The sequence below is a fragment of the Camelina sativa genome, chromosome 15, assembly GCF_000633955.1.
Source record: "Camelina sativa cultivar DH55 chromosome 15, Cs, whole genome shotgun sequence".
NCBI lineage: Eukaryota > Viridiplantae > Streptophyta > Magnoliopsida > Brassicales > Brassicaceae > Camelina > Camelina sativa.
The window spans coordinates 28,809,534-28,830,716 of record NC_025699.1 but is presented as its reverse complement, the minus strand read 5'-3'; the positions used below and the strand labels follow the sequence as shown (position 1 = coordinate 28,830,716).

Below are 21,183 nucleotides of genomic sequence, written 5' to 3'. Positions count from 1 at the left end.
CTCTCTCTCTCTTTCTCTACGACTGCAAAAAATGACAATTGGTTACAGAGACACCGCCGGTGAATCCAACACCGCCGACGACGACCCGCTCTTCCCGTGGGTTTTGTAAAATACTACTTCACCTCTCTGCTTCTCATCTAATCAATTGTGAAATTATGTGTCAAAAAGGGTTTCTGATTAACTTTTGGGATGTTGTGTGTTGTTTTGGGGTTTGTTTTCACAGGAAGATTAAAAAGGCGACGGAGGATCTCTACTCTGGTAAAACTTCCGGAGAAGATCTCGATGAGCTTCTCCATGATTGTATCTCAACTTGTTAAGCAAGATGCTCGGTACCGAAACGACCTCAGATTCCTCAAGATCTGGTTCCTCTACGTAATTAATTTACTATTAAAACCCAAATTGTTTGAGCTTTTCTTCGAATTTGTTTTTGTTTTTGTTTTTTGATTTCGCATACTTAGGGTTTGGGATAATGGGATTGTTACTTAATATCCCCGAATCGCACTAATTGGTTGAATTTTTACTTCAATTTTGGTTGGTTGGTTGGTTGGTTTTTAAAGCTTGAGGGATGTGAAGATTTCGAGAGTGTTTATAGAGAAGTTGAAGAGAAGGAGATATGCACAGGGCATGCGTTGCTCTATGAATGGTATGCTATTTTTCTTGAGGTCAAAGGATTATGGCGAAGAGCGAATTCGGTTTATCAAACTGGTCTTTCAAGGTCTCTTTCTCCTTCTTCTTGTGGCCTCTTCCTCTTGTTTTTTTTTTTTTTATAGTTTCGTGTCTTTGTGCTGATCTGTTGCTCATTTCTGCTATCTGTCTTTTGGAGAAATTGTAGGAAAGCTGAACCATTTGACAGGTTAAAAGAGGCTCACTCTTTGTTCTTACAAAGAATCTCTAAGAGGACCAAAGCACCTTCCCTTGTAAAGGTTTGTTTAACATTAACTAGTAACATTTGGTTTCTCTGCTGCACTTTGTTAGCTTTTAGTTGAGAATTAAACGGAGTTCTCTTTTATGTATCTTACCTTTTCTTTCTGGCAAATTGATGATGATGATGATGATGACCAGGCCACTGACTTGGAGACGGCTTTTGTAAATCCATGGGAAACCTCCACTGTGGACAGCTTAATTCACAAGATAAAACCCCAGCTTGTGAAATATGATGTAAGGAAAATGGAAACTTATGATATTATTTACATGATTTTCACTTTTATAGGGAGGCGTCTCCGCTGAGTGTATTTCTTTATGTTTTTGCATCAGGGGTACCATGCAAGCAACAAAGTTTTCCCCGGAAAAGCCAACCTGTCTTCTTTGAAGAATTATTCCAGAAACAATATCATTGACATAGGTATACTCTTGTCATACCAATCTAGTCTATCACCTTTGCAGGATAAATAATGTTTTCTTTCAATGTTAAAGATGCATTGTTTCATATTAGAAAAGGGCTGAGCATGTATTTCATTTGTGTAATAGGAATTGATTCCCGCTTTGTTCTGACCTGGGACAATATTTCTTCTCTGTGACAAAAGAAATGTAACAATATATGACTTGAATACATTGGTCTCTTTCTGTTTGCTAGGTGGAAGGAAGTACCAGATCAAGGGCTGTGCTGGTAAAGGTTCTTTTGCTCAAGTGTTCAAAGCATACATTGACAGCAATCCTGATGAAGTAGTTGCTCTGAAGGTAGACCCTTCAAGTTTTTTCAAATACAGTATGATGCAAAATGGAACAATTGGCAGATAGCTCACATCACATATTGCATATACTACTTTCTCACAGGTACAAAAGCCACCTTTTCCTTGGGAATTTCACATGTATCGCCAACTTGATTGCAGGATCCCAGAGAGCCAAGTATGTCCTTTTCCATTAATATTACCAGGTCACAGGTGTTTCACACCGTACTAATTGCTCTCATACTATGTTTTAGAGATCAAGTTTTGGATTGGCTCAGAGAGTGCAAGTGTATTCGGACTACAGTATACTTGTCTGCGATTATCTATCACATGGGACACTCCACGTAGGTTTCTGTGGACTCTTACGGACTGAATATACAAAACGGAAACATAATTCCCTGTTTAATTTACCTTCTTTTTGTGGTTTAAGGATGTCATAAACTCATATCTCGTTGTTGGCAAGTCCATGGAAGAAGTTTTGTGCATGTATTACACAATAGAAATGCTGTACATGCTAGAAACTTTGCACAGTGTTGGAATCATTCATGGTGATTTCAAGCCAGACAATCTGCTGATCCGATATCCTACGTAAGCTTATTCCGTTCCAATAGTGCTGATTAGATTGTAGATTAGACTTTTTGATCATGAAGCCATGTACTTGTATGTTTACGATCGTGGCAGAGACTGAGATACCTCACGAATTACTTGCAGAGAAAACCTAACTGAGACAGACTTCCATGAGAAAACAGGTTCTTCGAGCAATCAGGTATATCCCTTATGCGACCACTAGTTTTGATTTTTGTGCGTTATGTCCAGAATCTGATCCAATTTATCATTTCTGTCTCAGGGTCTCTGTCTTGTTGACTGGGGTAGAGGAATAGACTTGAGACTGTTTCCTAGAACCACTGAGTTTACAGGAGATTGTCGTACCTCAGGCTTCCGTTGCATGGAGATGAAGGAGAAAAAACCTTGGAAGTTCCAGGCAAGTCTTTTAAATCACACTGTTTCAGCAAGAATTATGTCTTTGCGTGATTAGACTTTAAACCATTCGAGGTCTCATGTGTTATATAGGTGGACACTTATGGACTCTGTGCAATCGTCCACTTGATGCTGCACAACACCTACATAAAGATCGATAAGAAACAATCGCTGGACGGTGGCCACATTAATCTGCCAAGAACTTCATTTAAAAGGTCTCAAAAATCAAAGAACATTGCTTATTTTGTCTTTCAGATAAAAAAAACATTACTGTGGTATAAAGATTTGGTATTCAGTTCACTAAGTTGTTTGCTCAGATACTGGAACGTGGATATGTGGAAGGAACTGTTCACGAAGCTGCTCAACAGAGAGACATGTGAAGATGACACAGAGACACTGAGGAATCTGAGAAAGTCAATGGAAGAGTATATATGCGCGGATCCTAAGCTCATGAAGAAGCTCAACGAGTTACTCTCCAAACAACGTGTCTCTTTATGCTCTTCGTAATCATCTTCACGCAGTAATTAAAGAGTCTCTGTATAGTGGGTAGTCTGTTAGTGAGAAAGAAAGAAAGAAACATTCAGAGACTTTGTTTGCCTCTCAAATTATTGAATGTATCTATCTAACACATCTATATTTCCTACTTTGTATTCTAAAATAGTCTGGGGTGATTTATTAAGGAGTAAATTAAGTTTCAAGTGCAAGTGATGGGGGATTTAAGAAAACATCCAAGGGATGTAAGTTTTAGAGTCATTCTTGACTTGTTGATTATAGTCGTCTGCTAGTGTTAAAGAAGATAGACTCTGGCGTTGCTAGAAAGTTTGAGTCAAAAATAATCTCTATTTATGTTGAAAGAATGACCAAATGATTAAAGAGACTTATTACACAATTCATACAAATGTCTACTCAGCCAGATTCTATCTATGCTCTGATTTCATCTAATATCTTTCCAAGGCCTGTCTGAAACCAAACAAGGAGCCAAAGCCTGGAACATCAATATTCGAGCAGCTTGTACCTACAACTAATGTGGGTGCAGTTCGTTAATAATAGCCAATTCTTAGGGAACCGAAGCTTAAGCTGGAGGAAGTGGGCGACGACATGTTGGGCACTCCATCTTTATATCCATCCATCTCTGTAAGCATCCCGAGTGGAATATATGCTCGCACGGCGTTACCATGCAATCATTAATACGTTGTCTGAGATCAATCGTGGCCATGCAGATTACGCAGTCCCTGCTTCGGTTTACATCATGATCGAATCTTCTGTAGTAGCTGTATTTCTCAGGTAGCATCTGCCAAATCAGAAGTAAACACATCAACTCTTGCCTGTAAAGACAACTCTAGGCAATTTATTTTACTATCGATCTAAAAAAGAAGGCATCAGAAGAACCAACAAACCTTCCGAGGGACAAAGCAACGAGACCCGAAATAATGCTGAAGAAGAAGAAGAGCAGCTTGAGACCCAACGAATGCGCACAGGCCTACACACCAGGCCTTGCTGGGCCCTACACGCATGAAGTTCTTCGGGCATCCAAAAACATACAAGGGTATAGCAAGTCGTGTAACAGTCATCCCCATGATATAATAAGGGTGCAGAGACTTTCGAGAATCACGAACAACATTTGCAACTATCTGGGGAATCCAAAATGAATACATGAGTAGGAGGATCGGCCGCATGTAGTTGTGGAACTCGTACATTACCAATATGCCTCCAAGAAGGATTCCATCTGTTGAGAATCATTACGATGAGAGATACATCAAACATCTGTGAGCCTTTACTTTGATGAACAAACACAAAAGAAATCAAATACTCACAGAAACGGCTGTACAGAAAGGAGAGCTCACGCCTCATTGTTTCCCAGCCCTCACCACTGGTTGAAGGCCGGGTTGCTTTCCATATGGACAGAAGATATCTCATCTCAAATATCGAAAACACTACAAATTTGAAGAACGCAGCCGTTGCAAAAGCGTTAAAAAGGGATTCTGCATAAGAATAAAATGGAGTGGTTCAGAAAAGCATGACATGACATGGTCAAGACTCAAGAATGAGCATTTCTCAATCTTTCCTGTGAAAACCCACAAATTTGCTTACACAGACTATGAAATGCTATGAAGATTACCATCTATACTATACAAAGAGGAAACACAAGTGTGAGATTATTTTTAAAAATACATACCAACTAAAATCCCAGCTGTGAGATGTAAAAGGCATAAATAAGAATCCATGATGGCTTGTTGCCCGATCATTACTATAGAGACCTTTGCAGCACCCTTGCATACATACAAGAAGAGTTATTCCAAAGTTAGCATCCAGTCTCTTCTAAAAAAACAAATCAGATTAACAAAAAAGCAAGAATCTTACGGATTGTGTGTTACTGTGCTCCATTTGTCGGATCAACAAAAGAACCTGTAGGAACGAGACCTAAGTACAATAACAAGTTAAGGAATTCGCTAAAAAGTGTGTCCATGTTATAATGGAATGGAAAGAGGTTAGAACAAAGGATACAAAAGTGACCATCAATGTATAGTTCACAGCTTTGTTATAATAGACTTCAACGTTTACGGAGGTCGCATTCAGCGACAAGGGAGAAAAACAATCTTTGTCATCATCTACTGCAGGACTTTCCATCAATCCGTCGATATGATAATGATCTTTGTCCCCCCCATCTACCAAAATAAGTAAAAGTCAAGACTAAATTAAACTAAGAAGGCAAGAACTGAGCTAGCATCATCACTTCAACCTCAAATGTTAGAAGACAAAAGAAGGCATACATACTGTTTTCACTAGAAACGGTTTGGGAAATTTGAGCTGCTATTTCGATATTGCAGTGCTTCTCCATCTCATATATTGGAGCTGTGAATACAACACAAATGAAGGTCAAATGTAGCACAAGTGTAACATATATGGAAACAAATCCAGATCCTACTCACAAGTTTTCTTTTTCAATATTCTGTCTCTTGGAGATTCTTGAAACACTTGGGAGGAAAAAATTCCAAGCTGTCCAGACAGAAGGAAAGTTGACTCTAATAAGCTCTCCAAACGTTTTAACGCATCGAATAAAGGTAACGAAGAATCAGAAAAAACGATCCATAATCTTGCCGCAAAGTGGATCACATCATGAATTACCAGGTGATAGGGGTTGGAGAGAAGATAATCGTCTTCTAGTCCTGAATCACCCTTCTTTCCGCTGATGAATCATTAAACACTTACAGAACTTAACTAGAGAACCCTCCCAATACTGGATCTTTAAAAAGCAATAAGTAAATCAATAATCTTAGGTATACCTGTTAGCAACAAGACGGAGCTGTCTAAAGGGCCAAATATATACACCTTCCACTTTAATTTGGGCACCACCCACATTGTGTTCATTGTCAAACACATCATGGAAAACAACTGCACCCTGTTCCGCAATAAAAGTTAACAACCAAGTTCTGATTTTGCAAAGTTCTTTTTTTTTTTAAGATAAGCAGACTATAAATAAAGAGCTATTGACCTGAACATAATGTACACCAGTTATTTTTGTTGGACTTGTGACTAATTCAATGACAGAGTTACCGCTTTCTTTTCTGAAATCTGGGAACTTTGAAGAGCTATTTACAGTATCTAGAAACTTCCAGGTGCCTGAAACAGACATCACGGAAAATCAATGAGCTTCAACATCATCCATCCATCAGCATAGAATATGACGCAGAAGCAAAATGAAGGATGCAAATGTCACAAAAAACCTCTATATGTTCCTGTTATATTCCAAGCAGAAAAAGGTCCTGCTCCGCCTTTTTCTTTTTTGCCAAAGAGCCACTGCAAAAGATCACAAAAACAATCTCTCAGCCTTGAAACCCTTCCAGTCTCAGCCTCAAATACACAATTTCCTAAAACTGCAGTCTTATTTCCCATCCTAGATTCTGAGCTATCATAAGTTCACCTATTGCAACAGCTCTTCTCTCTCTCTCTCTCTCTCTCTCTCTCTCTCTCTCTAGTCTCTCCATAAATAAGGTAATCAAGTCAACGAGCACATTGAACAGAAAATGAATCACGGATACAAAATCAAGGAACATTGAAAAGCAAATGGAATCATCAATCAAATCAACACAAACCTCATCGCCCCAGGATCGAGCTGTCTCCCTAATGGGTCTCAGTCCATGAGCTTGTTGCAGCAAAACGGCAAACCAAATCGAAAAGCAGAGGAACCCTAATCCCCAAACCCCAAGCTTCCTCATATCACAACCCCAAAATCACAATGCCGACGATTCATCAAAGACATAAAAAGGAAGAGATCAATAAAAAGAAGGGAGGTTGCTTCAAGTGAAGTCAAACAACAAAGAAACGAAGAATCAAATCGGCTGAACAGAGAGAGAAAGTGAGAGCCCAACAAACAAACTGCCCAATACAAAGATTATATATTGTCGTCGTCTGCACCAAACACCACAACTAGAAGAGATTATGACAGAGAAACAAACTCTTGCAATTGTTCTGCTAACTTGTGGTATCAATCAATCAATCATCATAGAACAGCAAATTGACTTTGAAATAATGGTGGTTCTTTCCTATTGAGTAGATTCTCTCTGTATCGATTCCTCGTTTTTGGGTGAAATGAAAGTTGAAAACTTTTTATGTTTGGAGAGAAGAAAAAGATGGAAAGGAGTTTCCTTTGTAAAAAGTTTCACTCTTTGAAGATGGATGATCTCTCTGCAGAAGAATTGCTCTCTCTCTCTCTCTTTTTTTCTCAAGTCCCCCAAAACATTATAATAACTAGGTTAGAGCCGCGCGTGATACTTTTTGTAACTATTTTTTAGATATACTGAATTATTGAAAATATGATTTTTTTTGTTTTGAATTGGATTAATTGTAAAAACTATGGTTTATACAATGATAAGATACAAAATGCACTAACAAACTAAAAATAGAAATCTTAAAGTCAAATCTAGGATAGCTTATAAATGTTTACATTTAATTTTAGCAGAATTAATTGTATAAATAGTCTTATTAACCCTAATGTATGTTTTGTTTTATTTTCTTTATTTTTTGCGTGGAAGATATATTAGCGTAGTTTGAATTTGTGGTGTACTTTTTTGTAGTTTTTACAAATTTAATCACATAACTTTTATATAGTGTTTTTTTATTGTTAGAAAAGTTATTAATTGTCAAATTACATAGATATATTTTTACTTTAGTTTGGTTTTATTGTGATAGATTTGGAAGCTTTATTATTTTTGGGTGAGGTTGCAGGTAAGCTCATGGCAGTTGGTGAGCTTTCAAGAGATGAAAGATGGTGTTATATAGTGTTTGAGGTTGCAGGTAATTTTAGGTTTCTTTATTAAAACTGATATTAGTTTTTGTAGAAATTTGAGTCATGTGTTAGTGTTTCTCCACCATTGTTCATTCTGGCTTGAGCAGTTCATTTTAAAAAATCTAAGTTATTTACTGGAACACAAACTCTTTCATTGATTATTCTCGATTTATTGATTAAATACCACTCTTGATTTTGATAGTGAATGTCCTTTTGATATTCCATTTCCTTATTAGCAGTAGATATGTTGGGCCCTTACTTATTAAACATATGGAAGTTAGACTTGAGGACTACATGCCCATTAATTTTTGGCTAGAGTAATAAACAAAATCGAAAACAACAAGTAATTTCACTATGGTATGAATGCAGGGTATTACCTAAAAGATGTCATCCTTGGATTTTTTTTTTCTTTTGGTGAGAATCAAGATACGGACGGCGAGAATCAACGGGAGCATGAGCTAAAACTCACGTTGAGACAGAGTCATTAACCAAATTTGAGTTAGTTAGTGGATTATGACCCAGTTAGAGGTATATGCCCCATCATATGTTTCGGTCGGTTCTGAATTGAACCGATTAAGTAGTTAGGTTTAAAATGATTTGTTTTTTTTTTTTTCCTTTTGAAATGTTTGGTTCGGTTCACATAAACTATATGGTAGTCAAAGTGAAACCGATTTTTTTTTATCTTGATTGTAATTTTAGTTTATATACGATGACTTTGGTACATAATATTTCGCTTAACAAATTTTGGTTTAGACAAATAATTGCTCTACAATCATATAAGACATGGTGTTCCCTCAAAATGTCACTTGATGCCAAACAACTTAATCAAAAATGCTAAGCACACATTGGTTTGATGTCAAAATGCCACTTGATGCCAAACAATTTCTTCAAAAATGCTTGGCAAACATTTGTTTGATGTAATAATGATTTTAAACAATATGATTTATTACATATTATATTTCTACTAAAAAAAATTATCCAAAAAATATATCTCGCTATATGATATATTAGCGTAGTTTGAATTTGTGGTGTACTTTTTTGTAGTTTTTACAAATTTAATCACATAGCTTTTATATAGTGTTTTTTTATTGTTAGAAAAGTTATTAATTGTCAAATTACATAGACATATTTTTACTTTAGTTTGGTTTTGTGTATTATTTTAATATTATTATATTTATGTTGAATAGCATATGGATTAGGTTAATTGTCAAAGTAATTTTTAAGTTGTAGATGGTTGATTAGTTTTCACTGATTATAAACTATAATATAAAATCTTCAATTGTGGAACTTAAATATTGTTCAATTTGTCATTAGTTGGTATTTTTATATATAAAATCAGTATCAACGTTAATTTCAAATTTTATTTTATTTTATTTATTTTTTGTTGGAGATATATTAGTGTAGGTTGATTTTATGGTGTATTACTTTTGTAGTTTATAAAAATTTAATCACCTAAATTTTATATAGTTTTTTTTGTTGTTAGCGAAATTATTTTTGTAGTTTTTGTTTTCTTTCAGTGTATAAGTAGTCTTTTAGCATTTTCTTTTCACTATATAAATTTAATCTAAATATATATATATAATTCATATATTTTAACCCTGATTTTGCAAATTCAAATTAATTGGAATTATATATAATTTCTTTATTGTATAAATTATCAAAAACATTCATTACACATAACATACATAATCTAGATTACATGCATTAAAATAACTAATCTTCATAAAATGAGTTGTTAAGTAGAGAATAATCTTTGAAGGTTTTGGTTGGAGCATTTCCTGAAGGCCTGAAGGTGTCTCTGATTTTAAAACAATCTCTATTATTGTCTCTTCGATTTTTTCCAGTCTCTCTTTCATCTCCATTAGCTCATTGTGAGACTTTTTTTTTTGGAATGTTCTTTTTTCTTTTAATATTGTTTTAATTAATTAAAATTTAGCTTACAAGGCTTTAAAAGTCCAACATAACCATAGGCCCAAAAAAGCAAAGGATTGGTCGAACACCATCCTAACCGAACAAGAAAACAGCAGACCCTGCGAATACAACCGAACAGAAAGAAGGAAGTAATATAATAATACAAGGAGGTGAAATAGAGCTAATACTCTGGTTGGAACACTTCAAACCAAGTATGGAGGAGAGGGGGGCGCCATGATTGCGTGGGACGAGTAGACATCCCAAGAGAGTTGATCCGAGCTCTGATTACCATCTTGATAATCTGGGCCGATGAAGTAAAGGAAGAGGAATGCACACAGAGATTTCGTTCTTTCCAAATAAAATACACTGTTGCGTCTTATTCTAACGGCTTTTTATTCAGCTTCTACTTTCTCTTTCTTTTCTTCTTCTTTCCTTTTCTTCTCTCCATGTTTCTGAGAATATCATGAGGCATATGTTCAGAAGATATAAGAACCATAGTCATAATAAACAATGGTGGAAAAACACTAACACATGACTCAAAAATCTGCTAAAACTAATATCAGATTTTATTAACGAAATCTGAAATTACATGCAACCTCAAACACTATATAACACCATCTTCCATTAGTTGAAAGCACTATCTAACACCATCTTCCAACTGTCGAAATCTCACCAACTGCCATGAGCTTACCTGCAACCATTCAGCCAACAAACAGAAAAACATAAGCATAAAAAGATTAGAACAAGCCATTTGGTCTCCTTGACAAGAAGCTTGAGGTAGACATCAACGGACTTAGGAGCAGTACAAAAACACATCCATTTCACGTGTTTTTTCAAAATCTTTTCTTCTAAACCATTATGAAAAACAAATCTACTAAGAAGTGAAACTTACGCATCGACAAGGTGAAGGAGCTTTAAGTATAGTTGTTCATCCCGAAGACGATTGAATTTTGAAACTGTGGAGTCCATGGATCTCATATCAACTATGTATCTTGTATGCAAATGACTAACCACTAATGAATCCGAGTGACCGCGTCGTTTCTTCGCACAATCGATTTCAACATTTTTCTGGTACTCGATTTTTCATCGGCTTATGCCCAACAAAAGTTCATCCCAAAATCAGACTTCCAATAGAAACAAAATTTGAAGTCTCCATCCCTACCGTGAAACTAACATTGAATCATACCGACTTATACATTTGTAAACACTAATTTGTTCCTGGCTAAAGATAGGATGTACGAAGAATCTGAAGAAATTCAAAATCAGAGAGTGAAATCATAAGATTGAGAAGGTGATTAGACTTACCGAAGATACCAGCGGTGTAGAAATGAGAACGAAGATCATACCACCGAAAGGCCAAGCGATCCTTAGAATCCCGATGGAAGCACACATGCTCGGTGACCTCTTCACACCCATAACTGTCAAAACAGTGATGTACAGGAACCAAAACGTAGCAACAAACTTAGCGATTCCAATTTTTCAAATCCAAAATTGAGTGAGAGGAGTAATCGATTGAAAAATCGGGAAAAATGTTCGCAAGTCACACAAATCGGATTGGAAAAGTATCGTGAACAGATTAGAAGGAGAATTTTGATTTTGGTTATTGCAGTGGGATTAAAAGCTCTCTCTTTGGTTTTAGGTTTTGTTGTGTCCACCTACACAAAGAAAAAGCTGATCTGTATTATTTGTTATAATTTTATTGGCAAATGATTTTAACCGATGTGTCAATACAAGGTTGAAAGTTGAGGCTGAGGTGTCAAGCCTGGAGATAAACGCATTCTGTTTTTATAGTATTGACTAGGATAGTTTTGTTATAACTATTCTGATTAATGTTGTTTGTAATCTGAATTCTGTTTTGTTTTTTTTAATGTCTTTTTATTATTATTATTATTCCTTTTGGTAATGGAATTGTATAATATAATGTTGTTTTTATATTTTAGGATGTATTGGAGATCCTTGTTTTTAGTTTTGTTGTTTTGTAATTATTTTGGCCAAAAGAGCTGAGAAGTATGTATTTGATAATATTAGTACAGTATTAGACTATTTAACAGGAGATGAACACTCTGGTAATCAAATGCCAAAAGAGCTACATTATACTCCTTAGAGTTTTTTCTCAGAAAAATCCTTTAAATGAAATTTTCTTTTTACTCTTCCAGTCCGTCCATCATCACTGTAAGTGAAATCATCATTTGAGGTGTGGCATTGGGTCCGACAGCTTCTGCTGCCTTTCCACCTCCTGGGACTCATGGGAAACAACAAATCATCAAAACCATAAGAGTCAGAAGTGTAAAACTCAGACTCAGGCCTATAATTGGATTTGTTTCTCCAATTCTTCTGCCTTCCACGTCTATCTCTCTTACTCATACCATGAGAATCCATATTTCTGTCAAACATAATATTTATCAGTCGCCCAACCTTCAAAAACAAAAAAAATTATTCGAAGAGTCCGTAAAAAATCTAAGAATATACCAAAACTAATGCATATAGACTTAGCAGAAATCAGTGAAAGAAGAAACACTCATGTGACATTCATACCACTGTACTTCGTTGAATCTACTGAAAGTTCTCGTCTAACTAAGATGAAATAAACATAGAGATGACGACATTGCCAACCGATCCAAACATTATGATCTCATAAGCATAACACATCAGCTTTTTCATTTAAGTGAATATCTTTCATGCATCACAATAAAGTATCTCAGCCACATATCAGTAACATGATGTTCCTTAAGCTTTTTGACTCGACCAGTCAACCTTATGCACAAAGTTATTAGCACGGAGAGAGAACAAAAGCTGGAAGAGGTAAGTTTAAAAGTGTACCATGTGTATCTAACAAGAAAATATTTGTTTTGGCCGGTAACCAAATCCATCTCTTAAACCCACACAACAACGACGTGTCAATTCAAATCACCGGAGAATTTAGTAACAAAGCCAGCGCATATAGTCTCCATACAACAACCGATCTAAAACAGCACAAACAAAGAGATGATCATTCAAAAATAAATTCAGAAATGCCTCCAGACATATAGACTTAATTAGACTGTGTAGTAGACATAAACATATGAGCACAAAAAGTGGACTATAAAGCAAACTGTGTATTTATTAACACCCAATCTAACCAAGAAGGTGAATATGTTTTAACTTTTACCAGATAATGTACGACTCTGGAATTTAAAAGCAGCGTAAAACTAAATCCAAGTTATCTAAGGCCTAGGACAAGGGCTACAAGCAACCGAGCATAACAATCTTGAGAAGCTAAAACCTACTATGACACAGATTCTTGAGGGATATCAGATATGAACGTTATACCTATCCCCCTACATTCTTGATTTAAAGAACATAGAAACAACACTAACATTACTTGGCAGCTGCAATGCAACAAGCTAAAATTTTCCTAATGTTCCATCATTTTATCCACTTGTCGATTTATTTCTTAGTGGCTTTCACAAGCTTCTTGGTACTAACAACAACTTCATCAATAAAAGAATTTTATCTTTCAAAAAAAAAAAAAAGATTGTATTGGTTTTATTGAATTTACCTTTGACTATGAAATTTGCAGAAGCACAGACATGAGTACAGCTAGATTCGACTTAGCTTTATCATCAAAGCTCATACAACCTATGCACAAATCACTGTTATAAAGTAATCATACCTGGAAAGCACTATCTAAGCCCACAAAAGCACTACCTAAAAAGCAATCAAGTTTGTAATCAGAAGGGGAGTTAAATTAATAAGCGAGAATTAGGACGAGGAGGTAGAAGAAGAATAAGAAGAAGAAGAAGAAGGAAAAGAAGAGAGTAGTAATATAATTATGTTACCTGGAAACGCAAAAAAAAAAGAAAGAAGAAATCCATCATCCCGGATACTTGGCCACTGCGATGAGAAAAGTATCATAGAAGAAACAGTTAGAGCAGTAAGGTATAATGAAAATTTTGCAGCAGCAGACAAGTGAGAGAGACGTGAAAGTTGTGCAGCAGCAGAGACATTCAAACATAAACAAGATTGAGGACGCATATGAGCTAAAAGGATATTCTGCAACATTAGACTCAAAGGAACATAGTAAATACAGAGCAATAATGTATACTGCCACTGCAAAACCTACACAGAAATGATGTAATCAGAATCTTAATTCAACTAAAAGGGTTTCATAAGAAAGTAAATGCTTAAGAGAAGATGTAGACACCAATGTTTAATATCTATCTTTATATATGTTAACTTGTAAAGTGTATGTTTTGAAGTCTAAAAGCATAAGAAAGTGTTGAACACGGCAAGGAAAAAGGAATGGACCACAAATTGAATTGAAATCAAAACCAGTGATGGATAAAATAGAGCTGATGCGAACCTCGACGATGTCCTATTGTGACAAAGGCAGAGAATTGCTCCACCGTACTTACTCAATCGCCGAGTTAATATCCATACCACTGTTTTCGGACCAGCTTCACAAAACCAAATTGCGAGTTAGAAGAAATTGTAACCTAAATTCATCATGAAACAAAAGAAACAATCAATTTCAACCCAACAGAAACAACCAATATTAACCCAACAGTAAGCAAAATTCAAACCGAGAAGACAAAATTTAACCAAAATCGAAACCAGTGATACATCAAACTGAGCTGAGACGAACCACTACGAAGCTGTAAGTGATAATCCACCATCGTCGGATCCATCATCATCGTTGCTAATTATGGTAGAGAAGAAGAAGAAAAGGTGAGATACAGATATTGGTGGATAAATAGTCCGATCAAATAGAGATGGGTGTGGAAAAAGGTGGAACTTTAAAAGAGGGATAGAGGAAAAGGCTCGGAGGAGTAGAGAGTACCAGGGTCTCTGACAGTGCCATGGACGAAGTAATCCCTAGAGAGGAGAAGATCGACGACCCACGAACCCAGAAAACCTCCGGCACCGGTAACACAAACCTTCTCTTTCTGCACAGCAACCATTTTCGATCTCTCGATACTACCGAGAGGAGAGCAGAGTCTTATTTAAAATCGACCGACGGAGATGGTTTTTGATTTTTCTTCTTCTGTAATATCACAACGATGAAGAAAAGAAATCGAGTAGTAGATTAAACGCTCCCGTTTTCCATTTGCTTTCTCCACATAAGGAAAAAAAAAATAACATGTATTAATTGTTATAATTTTATAGGTTGTTGATTTTTACTGAAGTATCAACACCTGCTTCAATACAGAAGTTGATGGAAAACAACACATTGTGTTTTTATTGTATTGATTTTAAAAATAAATTGATAACTAAACTGAGATTTATATGCAAATGTCAACTGTATAAATAATTTTATTATATACCGTCATAAAAAAAATCATTATATATTTTATTAAAACAAATAATACGGAGTATAATTATATACATGTTTTCTCATCTATAATTTTTACCAAAAGAACATAAAAAAGGATTGGAAAAATGTAAATTTGATGAATTTATGCTGAAATTAAAAACAGATATTCAGAAAAGTGAATATTCTTTTGAGTTATACTTTGTGTTTATTTTGTTTCAGAAACTGATATATCAAAATCATACTGTTGTAATTTTAATTTTTTTGCAGCTAGTAAAACTTTAAAAAATATATATTTAATACATTTATTTGAGTCTCTAGAAGAAAAAAGTAATAAAAAAAATTGGTATGTGCGACAAAATAGGAAGACCAACTAGAAACCTTGGCGAAAAAGATAACGACGACGATTTACCCTAAAAATCCACAAACATCTACGAGACGAAGACGGTGATGATTCGTTTCGCAGCGGCTTTCTTCATCACTGTCCTCGTTGGTGTCGTTCGCTGCAAGGTTCGATTTGATTCTCTGTGTTTAATTATTTCACTTCTCTTTATACACACATGCCTCTCCTGATTTCTGAGAGCTTTTTTCGAATCCAATTGTGTCACAGGAGTGTACAAGAACTTGCACTACACAGAATTGTGACAGTAAGATTACTTATTTCTCAAGTTTGATTATTTGGTTTTTTCTTTTTTTACGGGATCCTTGTTTTAATTAGCTTCTTTAACTACTCACTTTCTTATATTCTTTGTTTCAGCTATTTCTATTCGATATGGCAAGTATTGTGGGTTTGGACACTTTGGATGTCCTGGTGAAGAGCCTTGCGATGATCTTGATGCTTGTTGTATGGTCCATGACCATTGTGTTGGGTCAAAAGGTATATATATATCAGGGTTGCTATATATATGTCTATTAGTCCGATCCTCTGCTTGTTGTTTAAGAAGATAAACTAAAATTAACATATGAGAGTACAGATTCAGTATAAATGTAATTAACTTGACTTGATTAGACTTCGGATTTGAGAATGCAGTCAATCTGGTCTGCCACGTAAAATTGTGTAATCCAGAGTAGTGCTAGGATGTCGAGTATGATAATCTCTTAAGGCCATCTAGGCTCTGATATCTCAAGTTAATCATCTACTGTTTTTGGGATCTTATCATATCAGTCTTTATTTTCCATGTTGTTCTGATTCATCGTTCTCAAGCTATAGTTTACCACATTTAAATAAATGCAAAAAATGTGGTCCTATATATGTTGACACGCTTTACGCTTGAAACTTTTGCTTATTTGTTTACAATTTTGCAGGTATGACTAACATAAGCTGCCATAAGAAGTTCCAGCTATGCGTAAACAGTCTAAGCAACTCGATAAAACAATCCAAAGACGAAAAGGTCGGCTTCGCCAAACAGTGCCCTTATTCAGTAGTAATACCTACGGTGAATCAAGGAATGGATATCGGGATCTTATTCAGTCAGTTATGTAACGATATATATTTACTCTGGTCTTGGAGGTATCACATTTGTGTTGGAACTAAAGCGTACCTCGTAAATTTTTTTACTAATTGGTGATGACTTTTAATTATTGCAATTGCTCTTGTTTGTCCAAAAATACATATATATATATAATCATTGCAATTGCAATTCACTAGATTTAAATCAAACACCATTGAATGATTTAACATGCATGTAAATCTTGATACACATGTATGAAGCCATGGCATACCACGTGAATCTATGCTATATACAATGCAAGTCTTGATCGGAAACTCATCTCTATTCTTTTTGTTTTAGATATGATCTCTTGACTCTATCAAACTTTTTTTTTGGTTCAGGAATCACAAAAACTAAAACCCTAGTTTTGTATCCCCTATATATATGTATTAGGGGACTTGTGAATATAACACAACAAGAACTATTTCTAATCTATTTAATTTGTTCACAACAATATGCGAATTGACCATGGAGCAAAGCAAGTTCAGAGAATCAACATTATAATTTAATTACTGTAAGAAGACTACATTTTTTACTCATCAAAAAGAGGAAAACGAAAATAATGTATCAAATATCTGATGAACTAAGGAGTAAGAAAATAAAGAAACGAATACATGTTGCAACATAAAGTGACCCTAGAGTTATTTAAACGTAGACTAGAAAAATATATATTAAAAAAAAAACAATTATAAAACGGTAGAATAAAAATTGCTTAATTACAAAACCTCTAGTTAATCAGATCATTTACTCTCCATTTTGACCCTCTCGATCAAGAATGATACTATGAAGCTCTTAATCCTCTCCATATCATCTCCGTGGCTTTATTTCCAGCGTTGGTCCGATCTCGACAGATCGAATATAATGTGACCTGTTGAGTGGGAAATGCATCGACGGTGGACAGAAAGAGAAATCTTGAAAATGAGGTCATCAAATTTGGATGTGGTCAGCCTTAGGACTCTTCAAGCGTCGAGATATATAAGATACGATGCATTGAAGGACATTTTACAAGACAAGCGACATGGTCAACACTCAACCGGATCCAGATGGACGGGATCACCCATATCGAAGAGGTTGTCTTGTCTCTACAACTTGTCACCGGTTTACGTACGGATTAAAAAATGAACATCTAGATTCTAGAAAACGGTACTAGCGGCAATTAAAATGAAACGTGTTTATTATTACTAAATTGACTGTGTCATTTAGGGTACAAATTAATTCATATAAATATTTTTTTTCTTTGAATCAGTTTTATTATTTTATATATTGCATGTTGTCCTTTTCACAAATAGATTAACGAATCAGAATTGGTCACATTGTTGAGCCTTTTTTTTAATGCGGTCATTTATATTTTTGAATATAATCGATTATTGGATGGTAGAATACGATTGGAGGTTGACTTGAAATTAATTTTATAGTTAATTAATAAGACAGACGGTAGTTGAAAGCATATTAAATTAAACAAATATTCCTTCCATTTTATAAAGAGTGTCATTCTAACACATTTCACACAAATTAAAAAAGTTAGAATTATACATATTTACTTCTATTTAATAAGTATTTAATAAGTTAATTCAATGAAAATAGCTTTGGATTTAAAGGTAAAAAAGAAAATTTAGTATTAAAACACTCATTGTAAATGTAAAATGACACTCTTTGTGAAACAAAAAAATTTCTCTCAAATAACACTTTTTGTGAAACGGAGGGAGTAATAACGATGTGACTATTATTGCTTTGAAATGGTGTTCAAAAAGTTTCAATTTTTTTTAGTGATATGTAACGCTGTATATTTTATTGAATGTACTTAAAGGTGTATGTGTATTCAGTATGCGTAGGCCTGGGCATTTGGATGTTCGGGTCGGGGTTAGGTTCGGGTAATTCGGGTTCAGGTTTTTCGGGTTTACGAATATAGGATCCGCACAGGTGTTTATATAATTTCGGGTCGGGGTCAGGTTCGGTTCTTCTCGGGATCGGGTTATTTGGGTATTAACTTTAAGAAACCTGTAATGTATCCAAAATATATTCAGTTATAGGTAGTACCTACTCGAACATATCCAAAGTACCCACAAAAACCTGAAATGTACCCAGAAAACCCAAATAACCCGAAAAACAAATGAAACTGCATAACATGAAATCTTAAACAAATGAAACTGAGCATACCATGTCTCGCAAAATAACCATCCCAACAAAGAAAAGCATGTCTTAAAATCTTAAACATCCCAACAAAGCAAACGAAACTTAAACATCCCAGCAAAGAAAAGCATGTCTCGCAAATGAAAGAACGAAAGAAAGAAGAATCATCCCAGCATGTCAGTCTTTAACACATTATCCATAGATCATGACCTCTTACATCAAACCAAACAGCGGAATTAGGTTTTGGAGATCCCATTTGAGAGTTTTGGTTTATAAAAGCCAAAGATTCTTGAAATCGGACAAAAATTGGCAACTTCGACATGTTTATGCAAAGTAAAGAAGATTCACAAGGATTCAAGGAGAGGAGATTAAGGCAAACGGAAATATGGCAATATATGTGATATCATGTATGTATAAATGTGTTCTCGGGTTCAAACAGATATCGTCGGTTCCTCGGGTTCGGTTCGGGTAATACCCGATACCCGTGGGTATTTGAAAACGAAACCCGAGTGGTTATTTATACAGAAGCGGGTCGGAGTCGGGTCGGGTTTTTGCGGGTCAGGGTCGGGTCGGTTCTTCGGGTTCGGTTTATTTGCCCAGGCCTAAGTATGCGTGTGGATAAATAATTTACTGGTAACATTTATTAGGTTAAATAAATAAAGAGAAATACCCTAAACTAGCACCATTATAAGTTTTTCTTCCAAAGTTAGCACACACGCTCAATTTTTCCAAAACTAGCATTTTTCTAAAATTAATTATTATATTAATTAATGACAAAAAAGAAAAAAAAGTCAGAATCTTACAAGAAGCTTAGGGTCGTACTAACGCAAAATCTCCGACGAATCCACAAGCTCTGTTTTTGAGGAAGGAGTATGTGTTTGGAGCTTGGGTTTTCACAACAAAAGTTAGATTTGGAGGGAAGAACCGATAGATTTCGATTTGATTGTGGTGTTGATGAAGACGACGAACTCGATTTTTTGCATACATCAAATCTATCGCCACCGTCGTTTCAGTCCCGCGAATTCTCACGGCCATGAAAACGGACTCAGCGACGGCGAGCTTCAGTGAGAGAATCTTGTTCGCTCTTCTCGAATCTGTTAATCGAGGTAAGGATTGAAGTAAGGATTGAGTTTTTAGAATTTTCATTGTTAGATGATGAAATTGTTCTTTGTAAATTCTGACTTGTTGTTGTAAGGAACATGAGAGAGAGAGAGAGTTACCAATGATGAATGAGATCAAATAAGATATCAAATCAATTGGAGTTTTGGACTCTGGAATTTTGTTCATAAGCTCTCTTTATTCTTGCTTCCCGTTTTAAATCATTGCAAGTCAGTTAACTAACAAAAAACACCAATCTTTAAACTTTTTTTTGTATGTTATTGTAAGTTTGAGTGAGCTTTTTGTTTGTCAAAAACAGATGATGTGTAGAGCATATTTTTTAGAAATGGGGAAAGATAAGCATAAGAAACTGATGAATCAAGGCTTTGAAGCTTTATAAGTTTGTTATAGTGAAGCTTGTAAGGAGATGGAGATTAGAAGGACTGATTTGAATTGGTAGGTACCTAGCTTGCTATGAGTTTTTGAATTGTTTTGCTAATAGCATAGATCAACTTGGTAGTGTTTCTTGGGGTTTTAAAGTTAATCAATCTGGTAGTGCTGCAGAACTAGTTTAAATGTAGGGTGATATATAAGATATCTCTTGAAGTAATGTTAAAACAAAAATTGAATTAATGGATTGATCATGTTGTTGAATAAGGTTTTCAGCTCTAACTCAAGTGATTGATGATATACATGATGACAAATATTTCAAGAACAAAGCAGAGAGTTGATGATGAAGATGGGAAAATGGACACTTGAGTGGAAGTTTGAGTTCGTCATTATGGAATGTCTTCCTAAAATTCAAGAGCACCTTCCTAAAAGCTATGGAATCCTTCCTAAATTTTTTAAAAATGTGTTTTTAAATCTCTTTATATGTGTTTTACTTTATTGTATCACATATTACTTCATTAGTGATGTATAATGATTTGATTATGTGCACATATTGATGTTTCATAATAAAGGTAGCAAATAGAAATATCCAACATGATGTTTTAGGAAGATCTTCCTAAACATCAATGACTTCTTCCTAAATTTCAAAGAGTTCTTCCTAAACGTCAATGGCTCCTTCCTAATGCTCTTTTTTTTCTTATCATGACGGTCTTCCTGAAATTTAAGAAATCATTCATAAATATATGAGAATCCTTCTTGAATGTTACATTCAAATCCTTCTTATATGTTTACTGGTGAAAACATAGCTATCTACCAAAATATCGAGATAATTAATACAAAACCTTCCTGAATATATTTTAAAACAAGTCTTGTGGCGAAAACCATCCAAACTATCTTTCATAACCAAAATCATAATGCTAAAACAAAGACCATGTGAATACA

The 21,183-nt window shown here is 35.0% G+C and overlaps 4 protein-coding genes and 1 long non-coding RNA gene across 14 annotated transcripts; 2 read left to right on the top strand and 3 right to left on the bottom strand.

Annotated features, from left to right (window-relative positions):
- Nucleotides 1-3,298, top strand: LOC104747792 (mitotic checkpoint serine/threonine-protein kinase BUB1). The gene is given in 15 exon segments (XM_010469484.2): nucleotides 1-105; nucleotides 224-311; nucleotides 313-372; nucleotides 558-715; nucleotides 833-923; nucleotides 1,063-1,158; nucleotides 1,255-1,342; nucleotides 1,574-1,677; nucleotides 1,774-1,845; nucleotides 1,922-2,011; nucleotides 2,098-2,255; nucleotides 2,379-2,433; nucleotides 2,515-2,649; nucleotides 2,739-2,860; nucleotides 2,963-3,298. Coding segments are annotated over 15 exon segments (1,581 nt in total). The 5' UTR covers nucleotides 1-31; the 3' UTR covers nucleotides 3,153-3,298.
- On the bottom strand, nucleotides 3,466-7,395 carry LOC104747791 (transmembrane E3 ubiquitin-protein ligase 1). Of its 2 annotated transcripts, none has more exons than XM_019237231.1 (13): nucleotides 6,740-7,395; nucleotides 6,371-6,443; nucleotides 6,139-6,266; nucleotides 5,930-6,045; nucleotides 5,772-5,832; nucleotides 5,576-5,642; nucleotides 5,421-5,498; nucleotides 5,151-5,323; nucleotides 5,007-5,066; nucleotides 4,822-4,915; nucleotides 4,460-4,627; nucleotides 4,043-4,371; nucleotides 3,466-3,936 (listed from the first exon to the last, which is right to left on the bottom strand). In XM_019237231.1, exons 1-13 carry the CDS (start codon nucleotides 6,860-6,862, stop codon nucleotides 3,718-3,720), a joined length of 1,689 nt encoding a protein of 562 aa, XP_019092776.1. In that variant the 5' UTR covers nucleotides 6,863-7,395; the 3' UTR covers nucleotides 3,466-3,717. The 2 variants fall into 2 exon arrangements, with proteins under 2 accessions (XP_019092776.1, XP_010467785.1); XM_010469483.2 differs by having other exon boundaries at nucleotides 3,488-3,936; nucleotides 5,151-5,311; nucleotides 6,740-7,394.
- LOC104747790 lies at nucleotides 9,836-11,491 on the bottom strand. 2 transcript variants are annotated; one of them, XR_761249.2, is made up of 3 exons: nucleotides 10,736-11,491; nucleotides 10,440-10,534; nucleotides 9,836-10,295 (listed from the first exon to the last, which is right to left on the bottom strand). It is a non-coding gene; the product is annotated as an uncharacterized LOC104747790 (long non-coding RNA). The 2 variants fall into 2 exon arrangements; XR_761248.2 differs by having other exon boundaries at nucleotides 9,836-10,534; nucleotides 10,736-11,001; nucleotides 11,149-11,491.
- On the bottom strand, nucleotides 11,845-14,896 carry LOC104747789 (dihydroflavonol 4-reductase-like). Of its 8 annotated transcripts, none has more exons than XR_761243.2 (7): nucleotides 14,663-14,896; nucleotides 14,425-14,521; nucleotides 14,186-14,318; nucleotides 13,662-13,716; nucleotides 13,382-13,530; nucleotides 12,664-12,806; nucleotides 11,845-12,226 (listed from the first exon to the last, which is right to left on the bottom strand). XR_761243.2 is itself a non-coding variant. In XM_019237232.1 (5 exons), the coding sequence occupies exons 1-5, from the start codon at nucleotides 14,781-14,783 to the stop codon at nucleotides 13,510-13,512; spliced, it is 345 nt and encodes a 114-aa protein (XP_019092777.1). In that variant the 5' UTR covers nucleotides 14,784-14,889; the 3' UTR covers nucleotides 11,845-13,509. The 8 variants fall into 8 exon arrangements, 2 of the variants coding, with proteins under 2 accessions (XP_019092777.1, XP_019092778.1); XR_761245.2 differs by having other exon boundaries at nucleotides 14,446-14,521; nucleotides 14,663-14,895; XR_761244.2 differs by having other exon boundaries at nucleotides 11,845-12,258; nucleotides 14,468-14,521; nucleotides 14,663-14,895.
- On the top strand, nucleotides 15,115-18,498 carry LOC104748909 (phospholipase A2-beta-like). Its single transcript, XM_010470488.2, has 6 exons — nucleotides 15,115-15,123; nucleotides 15,578-15,643; nucleotides 15,744-15,780; nucleotides 15,891-16,010; nucleotides 16,439-16,643; nucleotides 18,447-18,498. The coding sequence occupies exons 1-6, from the start codon at nucleotides 15,115-15,117 to the stop codon at nucleotides 18,496-18,498; spliced, it is 489 nt and encodes a 162-aa protein (XP_010468790.2).